This window comes from Scomber scombrus, chromosome 8 (genome assembly GCF_963691925.1).
Source record: "Scomber scombrus chromosome 8, fScoSco1.1, whole genome shotgun sequence".
Taxonomy (NCBI): domain Eukaryota; kingdom Metazoa; phylum Chordata; class Actinopteri; order Scombriformes; family Scombridae; genus Scomber; species Scomber scombrus.
The window spans coordinates 8,053,753-8,078,664 of record NC_084977.1 but is presented as its reverse complement, the minus strand read 5'-3'; the positions used below and the strand labels follow the sequence as shown (position 1 = coordinate 8,078,664).

Below are 24,912 nucleotides of genomic sequence, written 5' to 3'. Positions count from 1 at the left end.
ACACGCTCAGCGGAGGGGGATTAATTGCTGGCTCGCTCTCTGGTAATCCCTCCGGAGCGTACAACATAAAACACATGTGGGGACATTCTGTAATCAAACTCATACACTTGTATGTCCAATCAAAGCTCAGAGTTGGGCTCCAAATGTTGCAGAACGGAGCCTCGTGAATGTCCTGACAGTGTGACACAGTAGTAACAGACTTCACAAATGCTTTCCATTGGACTCCTCTGAACTGCTTTTTTTTTGTAATGCACTACTCTCCAGTGTTACACTAAACCGAGTTTAGGAGAAATGTTTTGCGTATGGCAGCTTAATGGGCTCTCCATGTGGCTTTGGAGATTGTCTTTATAAATCTAAGATGTTGAAGAAGATTTTTTTTGACTTTGTAATTACAGCAAAGACACATGGGTTCCATATTTTTTATTTTCCATTTCAGTTCATGGTTTGTTTCCACATGTAATTTTTACTTAAGTGCACTGAAACAAAAAAACCTGATAGTTGAGGTTGTCACTGTTCGCAGCGGAACAGTATGTAATGGCAGGACGTGACTGAGACTGTTAAAACATGTCCCATCAGAGTCATCAGTGGCTCACTGAAGCGGTTCCTTCATTTTTTACAATTTCTTTTTTTTCTGATGGGTCGGGGTTTAGCATGACAGGCTAATAATGACTTGGCGAGGCCCGGAGCCGCAATTTTCATCTATATGAATGTTGGAAACAGCTGTAGGTCACAACAAAATACATTCTTATTTTGTTTAACAGCAGGGAAAAAAGGGATGTCTTAATTGTTTTCACATTTAAACTGCCGAACTTTCTACAGGCCTGTTTAAATATAAGGAAAGCACTTCTGGAAAGAGCTGTTTTTGTTGCTGGCTGAATTAACCTTGAAAAACTTAAGCAGCCAAATCTGAGGAACCACCTCACATCAAGTGTACGAAACACTAGATACTCCAGCTACTTCCATTAAAACCTATTAAGTGAATCTAGGTTGCGATATTGATCGAGAACGAACGAAAAAGGAAGTAAGGATCGTTTTCTTCTTGCTTCAGTGAGAGAAAATACTGTAGGTGTATGTGTTAAGTGTGTTTATTAGTCTGCTATTAGAATCAGTCCCTTCATCCTCCTGTTTATCAAACCTCCCCGTTCCTAGTGATTTGGTGTCATTTTTATCGTTTTATCGTGGAGCGTGGTATTTCTCGGCCCTATGATTAAGAAGTTGTGAATGTGCGAGTGTAGTCCGTGTGTGTGCGCGTCTGTTTATTTATCCTCTTGAGTGCACTTTGTCATAGTTTAGTTGAAAAAGTTACAGGGTGTCCTACTTAATTCTTCGAAAAAAGAACTGTGTTGTCCCCTTTGGTGACGATAGCATTTATGAAATCTGTAAATTTACAGGCCAAGAACTAATAACAGCCATATGTAGTCTGTCTGGATGGAAAATACCTAAAGCTCCACATTTTACCAGTTGCTTTATTTATATTGATGTACTTTAGCAATTACAGTACATTTGACTCTAACTCATGTCTGCAGACAACACAACAGAGGGCTCTTTTGTTTGTACCCGCAGTGAAGTAGTCTGAACTGATTGTGCAGATTTCATCCTAACTTATTCTTTGTACGACTTTTAATTTATACAATCTGTACATATAATGACAGTGTGTGACTGGATATTAAGAAAACTGCTTCCTTTGTAACCGTCAGTCCTATGAGGCATTTTTTTGTGTGCTTCTGAAAACACACAATCTTTTAATGAAGATGTCAATGAAAAAACAGATGAAATGTGCTGGCGGTTCAGTGTTTGCTTACTGTACAGTTTATGTGCTTTTTATATGGAAGTGAACTAAAATCCCTGAGGTATAAATTTGTGTCTCTTCATTGTTCCTTGATTACATTTATACGTTTTTATGTCAAATTTGTCATTCAGTGTTCTTGAAGATGAATTGAAATCAGTGAGAAAAGTTCTTTTGTCAGAATTTACTCAATTTCACAGTCTTGCAAGAGACAGGCCCTGGCTTATTTCTTATGTTTGTGATGTCAAATATTTAAAAAAAAAAAAAAAAAAAGACAACAGAGACCCATTGAATGTTCTAAACCAGCAACTAACTACATGCTTTTGTGATACTAAACAAAACTTAAATAAAATATTTCAGCAGCTTCCTTCCCCTCTGTGAAAACCCATCCTGAGAGTAAAGAATTAGTTCTTATCAGTGACAACACGTGCACATCAGTTTGTTTCGATAGGTTTATAAAAAAAAAAAAAGAAAAAAGAATTTACACAACATCATAAACACATTGTTTATCTGGTGTGATGTAATGGACAAGGGAATTTTTGCAACACAAACTTTTCAAGTAGTTTTAAGAAGATGTGAGAGGGGAACCGAAAGCACTTCGATCCTGTGTTGAATATCATATGGCACGAGTCGTTTTCAAAATCAGAAAAAGGGGTAACAGGAAAATTCTGTTAAGTCTATTATAAACAGTTTGCTACAAAAAGCTTGTACTAACAAAGACCACTTTAACCTGAGAAATGTCATAAGTAAAGCGAGACAAAGTCTATTTACTGGGAGTATTTCAACTAAAAAAAAAAAGAAAAAAAAAGCGCTGCGATATGTATTAAAAAGCAGAATGGAATCCTTTGTGAAATATTCACCACATCCACATCGCCCTTTATCTTCACATTTCTAACTTATGTATATGATTTCCTTAAAATATTAACGTTTCTACAAAATGTACATTCTGTTGCTGATATTCATGGTTAAACCCATAAAACTGTACATATCTGTTTTCATTGCTAACAGTGATTGTAACGGTCAAAAGTGTCAACTCTTACGTCGCAGGCCCACCCGCGAGCTTCGAATGATTATGACTGATAAAATTATTACATCAGAACTAAATGTGGAAAGCCCTTAGAAATGTCTTATTTGCATTTCCTTAACAATCCAGAGCTTATGATACAAACGGTTTGACATTGATAAGAACTGTGTGGAGTCCAGTAGGAGTGTCAGCTGAAGACACGGTTAATACGTTGTGTCACGGCTGAGGGTTCTGCAGGACACTCTTGTTATTAAAGGTGAAGTTTGATTTCAAAGATAAAATCACAATATAACATGATACAATTGTGTCAAAGCAAATGAAAACTTGTGTCTGGCATTGTGTGAAAAACATGGAATGCATTGACAGGCATTCTTTCGGGCAGGCAGATATACCCATACTTCGAGGCATACACGTGAATTAACGAGAGGTGAAAACTATACATCAGCACAGACCAGAGAGCATCCAAATTCTCTTGGAGAGCATGGGGAAGAACATCTGATGGTTTCACTTGTGTTTTTCCTTTTTTTTTTTTTTTTTTAAGTATACCAACCCTTCCTTATTAACTGGAAATTTAACAATAATAAAAACATTATATAAAGAAGAAACATTCTCCATCTTTGGGGATCCAAAACCAGGATCAAAAGATTTCATCTCCGTAAAAAAACGTGTCCACGTGTGCACATGTGCTATGCAATGTAAACACTACAGGGATTATTTTCCTTTGGGATTTCATAAGAGTCAATGGCGTCTTATTTAGACTTGAACAGCTTCTTTTTTTTTCTCTTTTCTTTTTCACTGATGAGGGGGATGAGGTAATGTGTCAGCAATGCACGGCACACTTCTCCACTCTGGAAGTCATGATGAACTTGCAACGTCTACTGAGTCCCTCAAGGTGGAGTATAGAGTTCATGTGTGGCCCCTGCTTGCCCCATGAGTCCAAACGCTGGTCCTTATCAGGGCTTATTGCTCACGGGTCTGACAGGGACAGGGCTGCCAGGGCACCTCTTACAGTTTGCCTTGTTTCAGCCTCTCTATGTGATGGCATAACTTGAGCGCAGGCCCTAACTTCAGACCCATGTACTTCATTATCATGTCACTCCGTAGAAGCATCAAGGCTTTCCCATCAATCTCCTGTGGAAACATATGCAGAGAGCCAAATGAACTACAGTAGCCAAAGCTAATAATACACAGTACATTACATGGTGGACATGATTAAAGACAACTTTTTGGACTTTTTAAGCTCAATTTAGCAATACAAATTGAGAAATGGACGTCGCTGTTGGTGGTTAATTGTTCTTTATTTGAAATAATAAAAGGTGAACTTACATGTTTTCTGAATAGTTCAGCGTGTGGGGCTAATGCTGTGGGGTCGGCGTCCCTCACAAACTGCATCACCTCTTCGATGGACCAGGAGGAGGGGTTTTTACTGGGCGGCCGCAGACTCTCGCGGTCAGACGCTAAAGCCTCGGGACCTGTGGTGGAGCTGGCTGCATCCAAAGCAGAGTAGACACACTGAGCATGAACTGCTACCAAAAAAAAAAATCAGTTTTCTTTTTACATGTAGAGACTGAAACGTGGAGGTAATGTGGAGTATTTGCTACAGATTATTACTGTACCTTCAACTCGTCTGAGCGGCTGCGCGGAGCTGAGCTCTGCCGGGTTCGAGGAATGGCGGCGCATGGGCGTGCCGTTGCCGTGATGGTAGAGGCTGCTGGCCTGTGGGTGGTACTCTGAGGAGCTCCGCGCCGTGTGGGGTCGAGGGTTCATGGAGTTGGAGGCCGAGTCCATGTAGCGCTGCTCCTTTATTAGGCCGTTCTCTTCGTGAGGCAGGGTCTCTGCTGGAGAGAGGGAAACACGACTGAGGTTAAAATATCGTTCTATAAGCGCTTCTATAATAATAATAAAACACAATGATTTAATATACACGGATGTCAAAGTGCATCCGAGCGCAGAAACAAAGCTTCAACATGAAGAAGTGCAGTCTTCCGTGAATCAGGATGATGCATGTAATAAATAAGGGAACGTTGCATATCCCTGCATTCCTGCTTATTACTATACAGCTGCAGTTAAGGTGACTAAACCAGCTAAATACACTCATTATAGTATCACCGCTCCATTTAGTGCCAAGGTTGACAATAACATTGAGCAATCAGTAGGCTTGATTGCACACACATGCAGAATAGACAACGCAGCATATTGAGGAAGAATTGTTTTTTTTTAAGCATATTACACAACACAACTTTTACGCCAGCCAAAGAGCTCGAGGTAGAATACATTAACATAAAAAACATGTGTTTTTAATCTGCTTTCTAAAATACATAGAGGCAGCCTCGCTAATGGAGATCCAAATGTAGAGTGCGGCGGGTAACGCAACACAAATAAGTGTATTAAGATTACAGACATTAGTCATCAATGTAATGTTTTGTTAAAATAATAAAAAATAATAAAAGGTTTTTATTTAAATATTAAGTATGTGTAATGGACAAAAAAAAAAAAAAAGGAAGAAGATATTGTGTCATCTGCAAAGTGAGCTGTACCTTCTGAAGGGTGGGCTTCAGCTCGTAAATGTTTAGGAGACAGAGGGGCTGCGTATGGTGGACACACCCCAGAGAGACTTCGTTTACTACTGCCCCGAACCAGGGATGGAGCGTCCAGAGCTTCTTCTTTCACTGCAACACAATAACAGTTCAATACTTTTAGGATTACCAGGATGAAACGGCAAGATTTATGCTTTTAAGTATATTGTTTTCATTAAAATATCACTCACAAAACGTTCAAGTAAACAAAAAAACTAAGCTCCATGGCTACAGTCAGCTACATGTGATGATCAGAGTCCAAATATGAAGATTCAAACCAGAGTTGGTGTGCTGTTGTTTGAAATGCTTCATTAGGATATTAGTTGGAACGTTTTAATGGCATATTTAACTTCCTGGTTTTTGTCTCAGTAGAAGTTTTATCATGAGAGGTGGCGGTTATAGCTCAGAGAGTAAGGTTGGCAGTTTAATCCTTAACTTCTCTAATTCCAAGCTGCTTTCCTGTGTGAATGAGAAGCTAATTGTAAAGAGCTTTGGATAAAAGGAGCAATATGAAGTCAGTCCATAAACTATGATCCAGTAGTTTTTTTTCTAACTCAACTCTCGATGTATTTACCTGACTTGTTCCTGTCGTAGGCCGTGAAGTGGCTGAACGGCTGGCTGCTGAACAGGTTGTCGCATTGCAGGTGACGACACATGGTCTCCAAGAAGCGCAGCACGAAGGAAGCGCTGGAGGCTGACGGTAGTTTGACCATGCGAACTCCTCCGTCCGTTCTCACTGAGAGGAAGAACAACGTGTGCAGCTATTTAATGAGCCACTTTTTTAAAAAAAAATAGTGAATCATTATTTTAGAGGTGAGATACATCCTAAAAAAACAGCACCGGCTATAACAATAAGCTGCTTTGTTTATGCGTTACCTCTGACGACCTCTCCCCCTCCTGCGTGAGTCTGCAGAGCGCTGAGCAGGATTTTAGGCTGGTAGGCGCAGTCTATACATGACTGGACCACCTGCTGCAGCACAGCGTTCACTGGCCCCGGGCCAAAGTGGTCTGGCAGATGCTGCATCTGCTTCCTGTCCAGGTGGGGACCGCAGTTTCCGTGCTTGTTCACATACACACACACTGGAGAGACACACAAACACATGTCCGCACAAAACAGTGAGCAGATTAGATGCTGTGACGATAGCTTTAATTCGATGCAGAAGAAGATGCGACGGCTAATTGTGAAAGACGAACGGCTGTAAATCGTCACCTGTTGAGACCACAGAGCTGAGGCTGGGGGGGCTTTCTTGTGGGACCTGGATGCTGGGTAGATGTGCTGTGCTTTGGAGGATCTTCGGCTTTCTCTGAGAAACACATGTTCAACTTTTAGCACTTGCCAGAGAATAAATCCACGCTGACTCCGATGTATAAATAAATCTCCGTTTAGAAAACAAGAGCGGGGGTTCTTACCTTGCTTCCCGGTTTGGGGCCTCTCTTTTTGTGGGGTTGAGGTACGATGGGTGTGGTTTCGACCGGGGTTCCGTTCTGGGCGGCCGCTGCCTCCGCCACGGCTTTGAGGAGGGCGATGGTCTCGCTTTTGGGCCGGCGGCCTCTTACTCCCTTCCTGACGGGCAGCATGGGCAGAGGGTTGGGGAGTCTGTAGGGGGTCGGCAGGGAGCGCCTGCTGGGCTTGGAAGGTGATGCTGAGAGAATCTGCGGGTTCTTTGGCAGGGTGACTGTAATAAAGCATACAACACAACTATTATATACCCTAGAAAACCTATAAGACAACAAACTAAAACATAAAGCTTAAGAGACAACCAGTGCATTCTGCTGTATATGGACAGCTAACTGCCTGCACAAAATTCAAGGAAACGCTGTAATTTAAGCAAATGAAAATGTTTCCCTGATAACAATGCAAATGCTGAACGTGACATCACCCCTGTACATGACAAAAGGACCTTCAATGGCTCCTGTGCTAAAAGGAAAAAAAACGCAGAAACATGTTGGCCCCACAGATTTAACTCTCTTCTGTAGAGTCTAATTAGAGAGATGAATAGAGTGTCATTATCTCTCGAACCCAGTGACCAACGTGGTGTACTGGCCTGCTGTTGGTGGCTTGCAATTACAGTCAAAGCATTGAGGTGGTCTGGTGTCAATCTGGACAGGGGCAAGTCATTACTGAAATGTCAAGGGAAGTGGTCCGCTTCATGTCGTACAGTAACTGATAGCAGTATTTCAGTCATAATACAATGACCTCTGTCTTAGCAGCAAAGCCTGCTAACATAGCCTCGCTTCCTTATTTGAACGGCGCTGTCTACATTTTTCTGCTCGCTATAAGTAGAACTACCGCAAACTGTACTAACCGACATAAAAAAACAAATCATCTCAAAAGGGACAGCCCATTTACTCAGCTAGTAAATATTTCTCAAGTTTCGTTGCGGTGCTCGTGATTTGTCAACAAAACCCACGCAAACACAAGCCCGATAATTAATCTTCCTTCAAAACGAAAGAGCGACCTCAAAACTGAGCCCACGGGTGACAGATCAGAGACCGATCAGCATCAGATGGAGGGGGGGGCGGGGGTTAAAGATGACGAGGATGTTTGGGGGTCTGTGTGTGTTCTAAGTATCACCTCTAAAACCTTTTAAAAGGGTTGTATTAGAGCTCCTACGTGAAACAGGTCAAATTACATTCTTAAAAAAGAAAGAAAAAAAAAAGCAAGTTGTGGCCGCAATCATTTGTAAAGCTTTCCATGTTGTTACGTAGCAGAAGATCTCCTCCTCTTCATCTGGAGTCTTAAACACAGACGTGCTGAAGCTGGACTGAGTGGCCCTTTTTGTGTAAACATAATTTTTCCATGTAAACAGGTGTGATGTGAAGGACATTAATCCTCACCCGTCATCCCTCCCCTCTTGTAATTCTGCCCATTTCCCCCCTTCCCATTCTCCCCTCCTCCCCTAAACAGAGACGCGCACAAACACGTCGACGGGACTCTGTAGAGTAGATCATCACATGCGATACATACACAGCCGCTTCTCCTGTGACAGTTTCGTGCTCGTCATGATCCTGCTTCTGAATGTGCCCCCGTTTTTTTTTAGACTTTTTTTTTTTTTTTAATCAAGACCACCGTGTTAGAAACCATCACAGTGAACTTGTTACTAAGCAACCCTGCTTCCTTGAGCCTCTGTGGGGAATAAATCTTTATTTATTGAGGGTGACTGTGGTGTGTTTGACATGAAAAAGAACTTAAAAGTGTTAATGGACGAGGAAAGGAGAAAAAAACGGATTAAAGTTTTTATTGTAGATCCATTTCTTGATTTAAATAGAAAATTACTGGCTTCCAAAAAATAAAGTTTACTGACGATAATTCAAATTAAAACTCTTCAGATTCTTTTAACACTTGCTGCTTTTCCCTGAGATTTTAAATCATCCATCACACACTGATCAGTAGGCAGAATTGATGCTTTCTTTTACTGTGTGTCCAACACCTGTTACACATTACTCTGTGTATATTTTACTCTGCCAGACTAAGCAACAAGAGCAGCTCATTAATGTTAAATGTGTTTATATTTATTTAGCTGTGGGTGCAATTTCCTGACTGTAACTAAATAGTGACATGGAAACATTGATTACAAGCGACCGCATCTGCCTCAGACATTGTTTGTATCAAACCTGTGCTGCCACCTAGAGGCCGAACTCACCGCTGTTGCCTGGTGGCTGCAGGCTGTGTTTGGTGAGGGAGCACCAGCCCACGGGGAAGATGTCCCTGGAGTCGAACTTGCACCAGTAATCGAAGGCGCCCCGCCAGCCGTCGAACATGATGAACACTTCTTCGCCCTTCACTTCTCCGATGGTGGCGGGGCAGATGAGGTAGGGGTTCTTCTTGTCCACGGCCTCCAGCTTCATGCCTGGTTTGAAGTTGTTCTGGGGGGGCCTCTGCGGTTCCTGAAAGGCAGCGCGACATCCTCATTGCAACAACTGCGCTACTAATAAAACGGTGTAATGATCTCTGTGTGCTAAAGATTTTTTTTAAAGCGATACACACCTTTTTAAAGGCTGTTGCCGGTGCCATCTCTGCTCCGTTTAAGGTTCTCAGCAGGAACATCGGCCACGAGGAGGCATTCATCCGAAATCCTGGAGGAGACAATAAAAAAATAACTGTTAAATTTCAATCACAACAATTTGGAAATACTACAGAGCTGATTAGTGTTGTGATGAAGTGCGTGGTGAGTAATTTTTAGTATTCCTTTCATTTCAGACGACCTTATTTGTTTGTGAGGTGCAGGTTATGCTGCATTCAATTGATCTCGGGTGTCGGAGCTGGGAATGACGCCACACCGGTTCTGGTTCAAGAAGTCAGAAAACCAGTTCTAGCCATACTAGTAGATAAAAATCACCATAGCGACATGTCCACAGATGTTGGACAGTCCGGTGTGCGCGACTGATTTAATGAGACACAAATAAGACAAAAGGGATATTACTACAACGTTCACACTGTTGATACACGGGCAGCCATGTTATATTTTGAGGTGGGGGAGCTGGTGAGGTTGTTCCGATCTTCCGAGTCGGAAAACTGACTTCAGGGGGCATTCCAGTTGAAATTTCCAAACGGGAACTTGGAAAATCCGACTTCTGAGTACAAATGGAATGACCCATTAGATGTGGGTGTTGTTTAACTTTTTACTGCAAAAAAATTCCAGTCAAATATTTTTGTGTACACTCAAATTCACTGTATGTGTGCAGCTCTGTTATCTGACTGCACAGATGATGCCTGTTACGACACAATGATTTCATATTAAAACATTTCTTCCAACCTTCTGTTATCTTCAGGTTCTTTCAAAGAATACAAACAATAATGACAGAAATAATAATAAAGTAGGAGTTTCTTTCACTTCCCCACGCAACTCTAAGTGACATTTTATACATCATGGTCTATCAATTATTTTCGGTCCAGTTTTATCAGTCTGCCACTCTTCTTTTATGACTGCTGAGCTTTTATAAACCCCTCACAGCGGTTCTGTAGTGCACGGAATGGAAAAGAAAACCTGCCTCAGTCAATCATTTGTTCTGTAGTGTGAAGAGCTGTCAAGTCTGACATTTTTTTTGGCTTTAACGTCTCGACAATGCACTTCCATCACACCTCCCCTCGCTTTCTTACCCAGCGGCGGCTGCAGCATGTCTCCGTTCTTCTCGCAGGTGCCGATGGGCTGGATGTCGGAGGAGTCCACCAGCCTCCAGAAGTCGTTGCTGTTGTCGCTGCCGTCGAGACGGAGACGCAGACGCACCCCGGTTAAGCCCATCACCGTGGCGATGCAGACGGAGGTGGAATTCCTCGGGTCGTGTGCTTCGAGCTTCATTCCCACCTTGAAGTCATTGGAGGGTGGGACTCTAGCCTGCAGACATTAGAACAGGGCTGTAAGTGTGGGTATTGTAAGAACTGCTGAAAAACACTGCAAACATTATTTTATCACCCCGCATCATCAACCAAACCTAACTGCAAAGTATGTGTTGTGTTATTTGGTATTTATGAGTTGCTAGTAATGCAGCACAAAAGACAGTATGAGTCAGTGCTGTTGTATCCTTTGGGGAGGGTGGTGTTGTGTTCAAAGCCATAAATACACAACCTTTGTGATGGAACAAAACCAGTTCGTAAATCACTCCCAGCAGCAGTTTACAGACCCGCGGTTACCTGGGTAACCTCGTACTTAAAAGCACAACTTTAACTGCAATGCCGATTAAACGCTTCTGTAATCCATTGAGCGTCGTCAACCCTGATGACAAAAACGTCCCAGTTCAGTGTGTAATATGACTCCACACCGTGCCTATCTTCATGCAAATGGTCCCTGGTAAATATTTAATGAATGCAGAAGGGCGCACCTGACGAAAACAACCCGGTGGAGCTGGTGTAGATGATGTTTCTTTTAGGTATTCTTCCCAGCTGAAAGCATCTAAAGAGAAATACAAAATTAGTGAACTGTAAAGACCGCTGTTAAACGCAACATATTATTATACTATTTCTACATAACAGATTACATAAAAACACTTGAGCAGTATACTACAATATTCATGATATCTGTCAATGAATTTTGAGAAAGGGTGGTAGAATGGATTGTAATTTAAACAGTTAATGCAACAGTAGCATAAAATAACTACAATGTAATAATGTAAACACCCCAAACAGCTATTCTTTTGTTCAGTCTAAGCCTCATTTAAAAGAGAAGTAGACTCACAAAATACCTGTAAACACTATTCCTGGTAATACAATGTTCAGTGTGTATAATACATGTCAATTAAAGTATTAAATACTATGTTTAAAACGTTTCACCTTTAGTTGTAGCAGCAGTTGTACCTGTTGGTAGAACCGTCCTCGCTGGTTTCTCTTTTTTGCCATCTTTCTGATCTAAAAATGACACATGAAATATAATATGATGTAATTAACATAATTTAACTATTAAGAAGACTGTAACAAATCTCAACAATATGCATGTGCTGATATGAAATATGAGTCTAAAGAGTATATCTCCGCACAGGTGTTTTCACTTATTGTGCTTGATTAGAGCTCTCTTCCACACTGCGAGGGAACGTACACACCTTTATCACATACATACATTTTGATGACATCATATTATTTTCGGTGAAGCTCTGCCAAACTTCAATCTGAACAGAGGTCTAATCAGACGGAGTGAGTAAAAACATCTGTGTGTGTTTGTGGGGTCTTTAAATGAGAATAAATCGGGAGAAATGGCGTATTGATGATTTGATTGTTACAGGTGTGCTTCACATAGATTCAGCTGACCACACAATTATGAACACCGCCTTTATCAAATACAGTCAAGTGATGTCTGCTTGCCTTTTAGTGGAGTCTTCCCCATGGCGACTGATGACCAATGGTGACAGTCGGACGCTGGCGACCAATGGTGACGCTTTAATGACGACGATCAGGACGCAGGTGTTGACCCTGTATGCCTCTGTGCCTGTGAAGTTTTATCCTGAAAATATAAAGGGTGGAAATAATTACCATGAGACGCAGCGCACACATGTAAACACATACCACATTCAAGGAATTATTTAGAAGTCAGCAACGTATATGAAGAGCTGGATTTGAAACAAAGAAAGCAACAAATTCTGACATTTGAGAGATGGTCCGCGACTAACATCTTTATTACATTTCATAACCGATTCATCTTTCTGATTTCAATCATTCGAGCCATTACATTTTGAAATGTTCTCTACAGCTTCTTAAAGCCTGAGTTGACATGTTCAAACTCCTTGTTATTTCTGACCAAAAGTCCAAACTTATGATAGCAGACTAAGAGAGCCAACTAAAATATCATTTACAAGTGTCAAACCAGTGAATTTTATGGCATTTTCGCTTAAAAAATGAAGTAAATGATTATTTGATTGTCATAATGGTTGCTGATTAACAAACAAACACATCCTTTCAGCTCTGTTTGTGCAGCTGGAAACAGTGAATGTTTGTAGAGCCTGACTGATACTGGATTTTCTGGGCCAATGCCAGTGTTGATATTATGGAGTAAAAAGATTTCTATATTGATATATCAGCTGATTATCCTATGTGTACAGAATATATACATAAACACACACTTGTTGATGAGGCATGCTATTTTACATTGAATCATTTTAAATAACTATAAATAAAAACACACACAGACAGAAAAAAGTATATGTAAAGCTTTCATTAAGAAAAAGGATCAAATCTACATAACACACTGCCTTTATGACTTGAAAAATGTAAAAATATATATCGGTTTATCCATTACAGTTACTGAGAAAAAAATGTGTCATTCAATTACAGTTACTTATGAAAATGTTGATGATTACAAACGGGGTTACATCTGAAGTCAGATCTTTAAGATTTTGCTCAGGAGGGTTTTTTCCCTCATTACTTAATATGCATCATGTTACTGAATACATATATTACTGTTTTTAATTCTTTGAAATCAATATTTTTTATATTTCGTTAGTAAATCATGATGTAGATTTATTTGGAGCACACATGGACTTAAATGGTGTCACAGTACCAATTAAGCCCATGCCAGACTTTTGACTTTTTTCATAAATTATCTTTATTTTATATTCCAAAATCTACATGAACTAATGAATACATTTTCAAATGAGAGATAAATCTTGCTTCATAAGAGATGATCTCCCTTATAAATCATGTCAGTATCCATGAAAAACAGCTGAACTTAATGGGTACACTTACCCTAACAGCTGAAAACATTCGTTAGAAAAATTAGAAAGTGTAGTAAAAGTAATCAAATGTAATAAGTTACATTACTTTGATAAAGTAATTGAAATAGTTACATTACTTATAACATTTTAAATACAGTAATTTGTAATCTGCAACTTGTTACATTTCCAACCCTGATAACAATATAGTAGTTAACATACTGTAACATGTCATTACTTGTGTTACTGAATTTCTGTTGATTTTCTAAAGAAAAACCAACTAAAAAGGGAAGTTCAGGTCAGACTGTCTCCAGTATAATTGTGTGAAATTGCTTCATAATTTGATTAAGTGTGAAGGCGAGAAGAGAAGCAGCAGACATGAAAGTGGACAGTAAGTTACCTGCTGCTGCTGTTAACGAAAGGCTTTTTTGTAAAGTAAAAACATATCAGAGCCCCTTTCATGTACACTGGTGTGTTATTCCAGTAATGGACACTCCCACATAGACAGGAAGGGATTTTTTTTGGTGAGTTTTAACCATACAGTCTATGGTTTTAACGGAGTTTAACAGTATAACGGTGGGCCTAAGGTGTAGGTTACTGGGACAGTCCATGTGACTATATTTCACTTTGTGTACATTCCCAATATCAGTAACGCACGTAGTAAACGTAAGGGATTTAATACTGAGTTTGTAAAGAACGTCGTCCCTCATTTCCTCGGGAGTAAAACGATCAAAACAAAACTTCGTGTCATTAACGTCAGGTGATCGCTTACAGTAAAAACGTATGCTAATAACAAATTAACATTGACGGTAAAATGAGCCATTTTGGATAGCTTAATTAGGCTTATACGTTACCGCTCTGAGCCCAAATTAATGTAAACGTTTCATTTACGTTGCTGGGTATTACCTATTATACGTATAACCTATATAGATTATACGTATATAGTGAAATCATTAACTGCGACACTTCCCAGTGTTGTTTTTCTTACCAACTCTACCTCTCTATGTTTAGTGTTAGCTGGTTGTGTCACTTCACATTTAACGTAGCATTTATGTTGAATGGTAACAGCTAGCATTAGCGTTGGGTTAGCATAATGCTTCAGATAGCTATTAATTTACTTTCTATATAGACTTAAAGCATGTTTTGACATTTTCATTATTACATGTTTACTCTCGGATGCCGTATGACGTTTAACATTAACGCTACACAGTTCCAAGTAATAGTCGGGGCCCAATGTTGACAACTGGGGCTGCCTGATTTGCTAGTTACTGCTGCTGGCTAATAACTGGGTTGGCTAACCTTCGCGTAAACGTTAACCCACTAAAAGCAGTGTCTTTCTACGTTATCAGAGGGATTTACACATAACCCGGGTCGTATGGTCTCAACTGACATTCTTGCTAAACGAAGTATTATTTACTGTGAAGAACAAACTTACAGGTGCCGTGTTTTTCTGGATAAATCGAGTGAAGATCCACACACTTTTCTCTATTCGTCAGCTGCCATTTTTTTTCACCCTTGTAGTGTATGCTTACACGCATGTAATATATGCCAAAGATAGTGATGAGCAGAGAGCAACGACTACAGCAAAGACGCGAGATGGGCTGGATGTGCAGTTAAGTAAGGCCAATAAATTCTCCTCATAGTCACACTCACAGCCAATAAGAAATAGGCTTACTCACTTTAACCAATCAGCTTTCTGGGACACTCCGCCTGTAATTTGGGATTCCATAAAATAACACAAGTTACCCATCTATATATTTTTTCTCATCTTTACACGGCACCTCTCTCATACATCTGTTGTGAAAACTGCTTAAAATGTGTCACTGAAGGTCTTTAATAAAAGCTGAAAACTAAATTGCAATATTATAACTGATCTATTTCCACTCATACCCTTTTGAATTAACTCAGGACAATATTTTAAACGTGTGAGTAATATGTGGGAGAAAACCCCAACAACTGAATGATGTCACCCAGTAGGGTACAATAATAACGTAAATAAATAATGTTATACAGAAGAACATGTTTCATATTTCATTTTCACTTCATTTCATTTTCATTTCATTTTCATTTCATTTTCATTTCATTTTGTGCCCAATTATGAAATTGAAACGTCATTAGCCTATTAATATATTAGAATAATAAAATACAAAACATATAGCCTATAAATTAGATATTTAATATTCTGAAAATCTAATTTTAATATTGTGAGAATTCAGGTTATAATAATTATTAATAAGATAATTGGGGGGACAAATTCAATCAAAGCAATTTCATTAAAAAATACTGGTGCCAAACCACAATCAGAATAAAAAACTACCTCATTTATATGACAGCAAGTGACATTTATAAGAGTGAAAAATGTCCAGTGCATTTTCTATTAAAATAAGGAGTTGTGCGTCATCACATCAGGCAAAAAGTAGAACATGACTCAGAATCACTGCCCCATGTCATTCTCTGTGTATTCCCCCACCCACACTAATGTCTAGAAGAGTCGTCTAGAACCATATCAGCTGCATTAACTGTGTGTCACATAATGATTAAACAGAGTTCAGCAACATTCCTGAAGTAGCCAGCAACAATGTAAATGCTGTGTAATAGCACATGGCTATGATGAAGACATAATCAGGTTGCAAATGTTTTATTTAAAGTGTGTGTAATTTGCAGTTGGTAATACTTTTACTTCAGTCCAAACTTAGGGAAAGCACCAAAGTAGATGGTATGCTAAAATCATAAGCAGTGGCTGAGGTTCAGCTGAATGTAACTCAAGTATCAAGTACTAAATTAAGGTGCTTTACTTTCCATTCATGCTACTTAATACTTTTACTCCAGTACAATTCAGTGAGCAATCCAGTTTGTTCTCCACTGGCCTGCATTTATCATATGCCCTATTCACTAATAAAATATGTAATATCATTTTAATTGTGATACTTTAACACATTTGCTGATAAAAAAATAAAGTATGTTTCATGTAATAGAATATTTTACATTGCTACTTCTATTTCAGTAAACGATGTAAATGCTTCCTCCACCTTTGTTCATTTTCAGTGGCTGTGAATCATCCTGTGTTTACTTTCCATGAGGTTACAGGAAATCTGCAGCCAGAATATGCTCGAAACTCATTGTGTTGATGCCTTCACAGCTGGAGCGGCACAATGTTGTACAGTATGCGTGAAATAAATAAATAAATCCAAATATAGATTAAGTAATGTAGAATTTAATAATATGTTTTTAAAAAAAAATTAAAGCACATGAATTAGTTAGTGCCCAATTAGGCCTTTAAACAATGTTTTGCATATATAATGTCACTGTGAAAACTGCTGAAAAATCTAGATTTCAAAGCAACGACTTGATGTTTTACACTGACAAATGTTAGCAGATTATATTGTAGGTGCTCTCTATTAGCCCAGAAATATTTAGCCCTTGTGTTGAGGAGATCTATAATATTATACTTTTATCTATTCCATCATTATAGGAAACGCCTTTATAAGAAGTCACTCTCCAGCCAGTTATGGGAGCTTCTCACGCTTTTCATGAGACAGCAAAAATCATTCTGAAAATATGTTTTGTCTCTTGTATCAATAGTGAAACTGAAACAATCTTGCTGGTCTCATACAGCGCTAACATCAAATGATTTTCTCATAAAACGAGACTCAATTTCAAGCATGACGAGAACTTTATGAGTTATTATTCATGAGTATATGACTATTGAGACCAACTGTATAGTTAATTAGCAATTAATCAAAAGGTGAACCTATTTGGTCCTTAATAAACCACATTTATAAAATAATATTGAAACAAACCAATCTAAGTCTTCTTAATATCTTAATGTTTTTATATCTCATTTGTATTTACTCTCATTATTTTTAATACATTTGACTTATCAAGAGTATAATTTGTCCCTATCACACTCTACATGTGAGCACCACGACCTACATAAAATTACTAACTTGGTAGAAAAGCTATAAGACGTTCCTCAAGAAAAGAAAGCTGCAAATGAAGAACACTAATTTTAGACATTTGGATTTTAAAATAGAGCTGTAGCATAAAAGCGACCTACTTTGATTTTTTGATAACCACTTTTCTTCTTTCTGAAGGCTTACAGAGCCAGTAGACTATGATGGAACTATCAGCTGGGTTCAAGTACTTCATGTAGAAATGGGCATCTTCAGAGAGTATTTAGTGCAGTTTACCCCATGCTGCCTGAGTAATGGGATGTTAGAGCTGCTACCACTCCTCTGTGACGGTTCGTCTCATTAATGATCATTGTTATAGACACATTATGACAAATGCCTGTAGTTCCAAACAATTAAAACCCAACTGATTAAATGCAGGTCCTCTGAAAGCATTATGAATACCAGTGAGAAAACCAGTGGACTTAGTAGATCATATTGACTATCTTATCACATGAATAAATTCTTGCTCCATTTCATCTTATTCAAAGCACACCAACTTTAACTCAAACTATACAAATATTTGAAATATATGAAGGTAAATTCACTCAATATAGCAATATTTCGATTATTATTTTTCTATTATAGGGTCATCCTGTGGGTGGCAGCAAGGTTTCATCTGATAACACTAACTAGGTGCGTTTGTGTTGTCATATATATATAGTGTTTTAAATGTCAGCAGCTCACAGTTGGACTGAATGGATTTGGAGAGGGGGGGTTACAGTACAAACAGGAAGTCATCAGCTATTTATTTTTGCTTTGTACTCACTTGAATGTATGCAAAAGTAAATTGTAGGCTATTGTTTTTTTTTTTTTAAATTTTCTATCCAAAATCATATGGTAGAATACACAGCATATATATAATTAAGGTTTTAGAGCTGTCTTTGTATGTAGTTCAGTAGACATTTGATGTCATTTTGTCTAAAAAGCCCTACTGCTCATAGAAAACGTATTCATAAGAGTTCATAATTATTGATCTGAGCTGCCTGGGTGATCACTTGGAAAATCAATTCCAAAAAACCAGTGGCTGAATAAAATGAATCTGTGGACATTTGTAGGTTTATAATGTGTGGAATCATCTAATCTACAGTATGTTGGAGGAACTTTGTTGTTGTTGTCATTGCGGACTTTAAACTCTGAAGTTATTATTTACTTCCTATTTTTTCTTTCTTTCTCAAAAAACAAAACAAAAAAAGAAAATGCATACAGCCATAGGTGTCGGCAACCTTAAAACAATGATGAGGAATGAGCAGGTTTCCTCTGAGCAAGGCATTTGCTCCTCATTAACACAGCCCAGTTTTATATTTTTCTACACTTTCCATCAATTGTGTATCTCTATGACGTCCTTACGGTGTAATTTCTTCTCCTATATATGCTTTGGATTGGCCTTTAGATAAATTACGTGTTCATACTGAACGCAGGGTGTGATCTTGTGAATTATGTAATTGAGAAATTAGAACAATAATATCCCACCTCACACCAAAAAAAACAAAAAAAACCCCACCGTCAGACCGCAGCACAGTTTTTCAGCTCCTACAGCCGTTCTGCTCTGTGATTGGCTCAAAGGGAGGGGGCGTTCGCATAACTCAGCGTTGCGAGCGTTTTCATTGGCCGCCATCACGCCACTCAAACTGTTGCCTGGTGATCTGCTTGCAGCTTGTCAACCGCACGATCCAGTTACTGTAGCTGCCTGCTGCAATGAAAATATCTTCGTTGGTGGGTGGATATATGGGCCCGCTTCCATCATTTGTTTCCCCAAATACTGACTGAGTGAGTAGTTTATTTTATCTTTACATAGATAAGACTTGTAAGCTCTACCTGTAATGTGAATATGTTGAGTACAAGCTGACCAGAAAGCCAATGTTACCAAGCTTGAGGTTTGTTTTTAGCTCATTTGCGGGGTTTTGTATGTTTTGTGAATAAGGCAGAGCACCAAGGAAACATAACGTAACTAACCACAGTTCAGGCTACAGAGCTGTTAATGTGAAGCAATTTATACTAAGTTGGCTTCAATGTTGTCATATGTTGGACTTGTTGGATTTATTGGTGCCTTGTATTGAAAATGTGGGTGTTACATCTAATCTGTGGGCAGTCTTAGCTGACACACACACACACACACACACACACACACACACACACACACACACACACACACACACACACACACACACACACACACACACACACACACACACTCTCTCTCTCTCTCTCTCTCTCTCTCTCTCTCTCTCTCTCTCTCTCTCTCTCTCTCTCTCTCTTTCTCTCTCTCTCTCTCTCACTTGAACACACAGTACAAGCTACAGTGCCTGGTAAAAAACAATCATCATTTCTCCCAGGTTATTGTGGGTTTTTCACCTGTGCAGGATGTGAGAGATTTCTAACAAGTGGCAACAGGACAAGTGCATGACAGACAGCAAATGATTTACCACAATGCAACCTTCCTCCATGCATTTGTTGTTCTCAAAAACTGTGTAGTCAAAAAAAAACCAAAAAACCTTTAAATGGCAGTGATGTTGTGAGCTGGATCCCTTGTTCTATGTCATTGGAATGATCACAACAGCTATTTAGCCTTAAAAATAGCACGTTGATCATGTGAAGTGGTTTAAAAGCACTGTATTTTGTTGAACCCCTCAGTCTATTACCACGCATGAGTCATGCTGTTGATAGAGACAAAATATATGATCCACAGCAATGCCCAGTGCATTCCTGATCATATTAGCCTTCTAGGTCTGGGCCTGGAAGGTAGATGGCTGAAATCTGCTCTGAAAAACAACAGGCTGCACACCACTGTGTGTAGGCTGGGGGAAATGAGGAGAAGAGGGAAGCACATTACCACACTTGTGTTTTTCTTCTTTTTTATTTTAAAGAATAGATGGATGCAGGCATTTTCCCTCCAGCTTTGTCCACCCCTCAAGTTTACCCACAGTTGCTCTCAGTTTACCTGTGTCGACGGTCTACAGCTGAGTAAGATAAGGAAGTAATAGACCACACGGCGACGTTTAGTGCTCTGGGAGAGTTTATTTTGGTGCCGAGCCTCTGCATACTGATGAGCAGCTCCCGTGCCCACAGCACCGTAGGAGACTGGGAGTGTGAGTAGGCTCTGTGAGTCCTTGAGCTTTCCAGCAAAGGAGAGGATGAAATGGAGAGAGCGGTATCTGGAGCCTTATCTGATTCAATAAGAGTAAAGAGAGCGTGGATACCAGAGGAGACGGTCTGATCACATTCAGAGATAGCGTGGTTCTGTTTCACCCCCTCCGAAAAAAAGGTAGGCACAAGAGGAATTTGGAGGATTAATGATAAAATGTTAGTTGATTAAATTTGGTATATTTTTTTCCTCTTATTTTCCACAAACTTTATATGTATAAGGCATGAAATTTGACATTAACTTATTACCTAATCTATCTTAAAGGGGCACTCTGATTTTACACAGTTTACTTGTCAGCCTGTGATAATATAGTTGTATAATGTCTTGTGTGGCTCTGGAGGAAGGTTTGTGAGCTCTGAGAAAATAACCCAGATGATGTCACCAGGGTTAGGTTGAATTAAGGTAATATAGCATTTAACAGAGAAACTGTGTTTCAGTATTAAGAGGTTTGTTTGTTTTTTAAATGAGGGCATTTAACAGGCATAAGAGGTCTAATGAAAGATTAAGATTATTGTAGGATCAGCATTTTTTTACCTTGGTTTTTAATTGTGACTAAAAGTTAGCATATTGCCTTTTTTTTCAATTTTTTCCCCTATTTTCATTCCAATTTTCAATCATTTTCTCATCCCTCAACTTTATAAAAGTGCTATGCTAAATAGCTGGACTCCCCCTTTAAATCAAGAAACACCTCTATTCATAATTTTTCTCACCTTAAATTGCCTCATACAGATTTGTGTCATTAAGCTACACCTGACCAACTCTGACAGCTTCTAAAATGTACATTTTTTAAAAACTCTGACACACATGAGCTACAGTATTTCACACCATGTATTGGCAATGAAATGATGCTAGTGCACTGTTGAGGGTAAATAAGGAGTATACAGTATTTATTTTTATTTACTACATGTTTTCGCAGGTAAAAGCGAGCCAGCTGGAGAAGTCATGAGGCGAGTGATATGGCTCACAGCTGGCATTTGTCTCTCGGGAGCCAACAGCTGGCCGCCTCATGCCATCCTGTAGCCGGGCCCTCGCTCTCTGAGCTCCACGCACGTCATGCAACACACCTTTTGACTTCATGAAGATCCCTGACATCGGTGATGTAATGAATAAATTTGAAGTCCTTGGGATCGTGGGTGAAGGTGAGAAAAACCTGTTTACTTCCAACGTAACAATGTGAAGTGTTAAAGAACATTTTGCACGCTGTCAGTCTAACAAATGTCACCGACTACTAATCCAGTCCAGCAACAGCATTTCATTTGCACTCACAAATTCGTTGTAGGGCTTTTCAGTGAGTAATCATTTGATTGTTTTTATCCAATTTCCCTGTAGAGCAAGGCCCTTAAAAGCCCGATCTTGTGTTCATGTTAGCGCCATTCAGTAAGGTCAAGGACAATTTTTAAAAGACTTATTCATCAGGAACAGCTTAATGTGGAAAAACTGAAGCCGAGTACTGTGACCCGAATTCAAACTCTGGTGTTGATGGTGTAGAAATAAGTGGAGGTGGTTTTAGGACTTCATCTCTATTGTTGTAAATATCAATGACAGACGATGATTTGATACTCTGAAGAGCTTCTCATGGCTTCTTCTTTTTCCTTGAGTCACTTGTTCTTTATAAAGTGGCAGAGATCTGGAGGCTGAGGCCACCCAATTGCCCCAGTTTTTACACCCATGCGCCCACATCCCAGGAAGTTTTATAACGTGTGCATAATACGTCGCCTGAAGGACACCACAGTTCAACTTTGAGGCAGATTTTTTTTTTTTTTTTTTAAAGTGCCTGTCCAACGATGAGCTGGACTGGAAGGGAGGTAGCTCTTTTTGGTGCTGCGTTTAACTGTAAAGTGCTTGAGCCGGGCTCTGCTGCCCCTGCCCCTCATGGCACAGCGCGCTCCACTCGATCCAGCATCATAGATTTTTCCTCGTTGATCAAGAGGTCAGTCAATGTTGTTGATCATTTAGGGCCGAGTGCTGCATGGCTCAGCCCAGCTATTATAAAAAATTCACAGAATTGAATGCAATTATCTACACTGCCATAATCTGAGGAGGGAAATGGCTTATTATGGTGGTTCTTTATCTTTTAGCACATCATCACATATACTTTTTATTAAAGTTATGCTATTATATAGTAGTAATGGATTTGTCATTTGACTTCCTTTTTTGGTGTGTTTAAGTACATCAACATTCAAGATTTGAAAGTTGGCTGATGAGCAGCTAATATTTTTTATGCAAAAAGTTCAATATTTGGCACCTTTATAAAATCATTGTAAGTCATGTAAAGTAGTTCATAGACATAAAAAAACACATCTTTGGTCTTATTGGAGTCAAAGGGTGCACGTCTATGTCTATTTGAAGTATTTTAGAAAGACAGTAAGTGTATAAGAGCAGCTAACTTGAAGAGATTCGATGGTGTCTTGTGACGCTGATGTGCTCTTGAAGGAGCAGCGAGCAGTTCATCGTATGCCTGCTCAGTCCAAGAATTCCTCTTGAACCCTCGGGGGATGCGTGTGTGTGACTGCCAGGGTCGATAACATCAGAACTACAGTAGCTTGCCAACACTTGTGTCCTACTTTCTGAGCCACCTGTCTCTTTATAGAGGGGGACGATTTCCTTCCTTAATTCATGCAAATGTAAAAAAAAAAAAGAAGAGCATTTTCACTTTGTAGCATGGTGTTGAAATAAAAAGGGGTTCAGGTTGGTCTTAGACTTGTTAGGAAAGGGACATACAGTGTTGGCCAGCTCACTTCATGTGAGAGTAAGAAACTTTCTAAATGGAGCTAGTCTTTCTTTATTCATGACAGTAGCTCTGGCATTGTTTCATCCCATTTTTTTAACTGAATGTATGCTGTCATTTTTTTATTATTTCATAAGGCTCTGCTTTTAAGTGAAGTAGGCCCACGTGAACAGCAGTAGTAGCCTGTGGAATACATACATACTTAAAATATTCATGGAAAGATTAGCTGTGGTATATCTCAGAGTTTAACCTTCCTTTTCCTTTCTAGGTGCCTATGGTGTTGTTTTGAAGTGCCGACACAAGGTAAGATCTTACACATTTTAGTATAATCAACTCAACCTCTGTTTGCTTGTCAGTCTTTATCCGGTTATGTTATTTATGTCATGCAATAAAAGTTTTAAAGGACCGGTTCACCATTTTTCATAACAGTCAGGAGCCCAAATGAACATTGAAACAGGTTTTTCTCACCATAATCATTCCTCCTGTTCATACTGACCATTAGAAGATCCCTTCATAATGCACTTACAATGTAAGTGATGGGGGCTGAAATCCACAGTCCTCCTCCTGTGCAAAAATGTATTTAAAATTTTATCTGAAGCTAATATGAAGCTTCAGCTGTCCAAATGAGTCAAATTAAGTAGATATCTTTCAACCTTACATATATGTGGCAGATATCCACTTGATATGATTAACTCAGACTGCTGAAGCCTCATATAAGCTTCACATCAACTTTTAAATGACTGTGTGGACACACTGTAGATTTTGGCCCCCATTACTTCCATTGAAAGCACATTTCTAAAAGATCTTTCAATAGTCAGTATGAACAGGAGGAATTATTACAGTGAGGAAAAAGCTCTCTCGCTGTTGATATGGGCACCTGACTGTTCGTTTAAGACAGACTGTCAACCTGTTCTTTAAAGCTTTTATTGTAATACATTCATATGAAAATGTAGAAAATTGCAGGACTGTAAGGATGGAGGTTGGAGCATTGGAGGTAAGGCAAGTTCACTTCACGATATGCTAGTTGGAGGTTATATGGCATGCATCTTAACCATTAGCATTAGGCTACCGGGGCTCGCCCAACATAATGTATTTTTAAAAGAGGTTTGTCTGAAGCAAGTGTTCTTCATGCAGCTGGTCTCTCCACTTTAGTGTAATGCAGTGGTCCTCTGTCTCTGAATTATCAAATTGGCTCAAGTGGCTCCCATGGATGGTTGGATAATTGGTTATAGTCCTTTTGTCTCTGTTCAGGTTAATCAGTGAGAGGATCTGCTTTGAATGGCAGCACATGTTTCAACTTAACTACTCTGTGGCTATTATTTCCTCTTCCACTTCATATATATTTTCATTCATGTAAATGCGTCTGTAATAGCTCTCCTCGAAGCAATTAATATTTTAGCGCACATAAAAAGAAAATCAAAACAAAAAAAACAAAAAAACAAAACAGCAGGATTTTGAAAAGCAGACGACCCACACTGCAGTCATCTCAGTCCATTTAAGGAAGCGGCTGTGCCAGGAATTGACAGCAATCCAGTGTGAATAAGAGAGACTAACTACCTCCTACTTA

At 39.3% G+C, this 24,912-nt stretch overlaps 2 protein-coding genes across 8 annotated transcripts in view; one reads left to right on the top strand and one right to left on the bottom strand.

Moving 5' to 3' along the window:
* Nucleotides 1-3,579: 3,579 nt before the first annotated feature.
* On the bottom strand, nucleotides 3,580-15,055 carry LOC133985162 (sex comb on midleg-like protein 2). Of its 5 annotated transcripts, none has more exons than XM_062424744.1 (15): nucleotides 14,958-15,055; nucleotides 12,180-12,318; nucleotides 11,655-11,729; nucleotides 11,207-11,277; nucleotides 10,488-10,722; nucleotides 9,375-9,463; nucleotides 9,031-9,274; nucleotides 6,797-7,062; nucleotides 6,597-6,690; nucleotides 6,263-6,466; nucleotides 5,961-6,122; nucleotides 5,348-5,479; nucleotides 4,427-4,648; nucleotides 4,137-4,336; nucleotides 3,580-3,941 (listed from the first exon to the last, which is right to left on the bottom strand). In XM_062424744.1, exons 2-15 carry the CDS (start codon nucleotides 12,199-12,201, stop codon nucleotides 3,816-3,818), a joined length of 2,142 nt encoding a protein of 713 aa, XP_062280728.1. In that variant the 5' UTR covers nucleotides 12,202-12,318; nucleotides 14,958-15,055; the 3' UTR covers nucleotides 3,580-3,815. The 5 variants fall into 5 exon arrangements, with proteins under 5 accessions (XP_062280728.1, XP_062280731.1, XP_062280732.1 ...); XM_062424747.1 differs by having other exon boundaries at nucleotides 4,137-4,333; XM_062424748.1 differs by having other exon boundaries at nucleotides 4,137-4,297.
* A 4,081-nt stretch (nucleotides 15,056-19,136) lies between these two features.
* Nucleotides 19,137-24,912, top strand: part of LOC133985161 (cyclin-dependent kinase-like 5) — a 33,624-nt gene continuing 27,848 nt past the window's right edge. For all 3 annotated transcript variants that reach the window (XM_062424743.1, XM_062424742.1, XM_062424741.1), the window contains exons 1-3: nucleotides 19,137-19,242; nucleotides 21,534-21,756; nucleotides 23,614-23,648. In XM_062424743.1, coding sequence (XP_062280727.1) covers nucleotides 21,693-21,756; nucleotides 23,614-23,648 — 99 coding nt within the window. In that variant the 5' untranslated portion in view covers nucleotides 19,137-19,242; nucleotides 21,534-21,692. The remainder of the gene's footprint in view (nucleotides 19,243-21,533; nucleotides 21,757-23,613; nucleotides 23,649-24,912) is intronic.

Coding starts and splice junctions, on each gene's coding strand:
- LOC133985162 (XM_062424744.1), bottom strand. CDS start 12,201: ATGGGGAAGACTCCACTAAAAG. Junction 11,730..12,179: donor GGGGAAGACTCCACTAAAAG/GCAAGCAGACAT, acceptor TGTCATTTTTAG/ATCAGAAAGATGGCAAAAAA. Junction 5,480..5,960: donor CTACGACAGGAACAAGTCAG/GTAAATACATCG, acceptor ATTGTGTTGCAG/TGAAAGAAGAAGCTCTGGAC.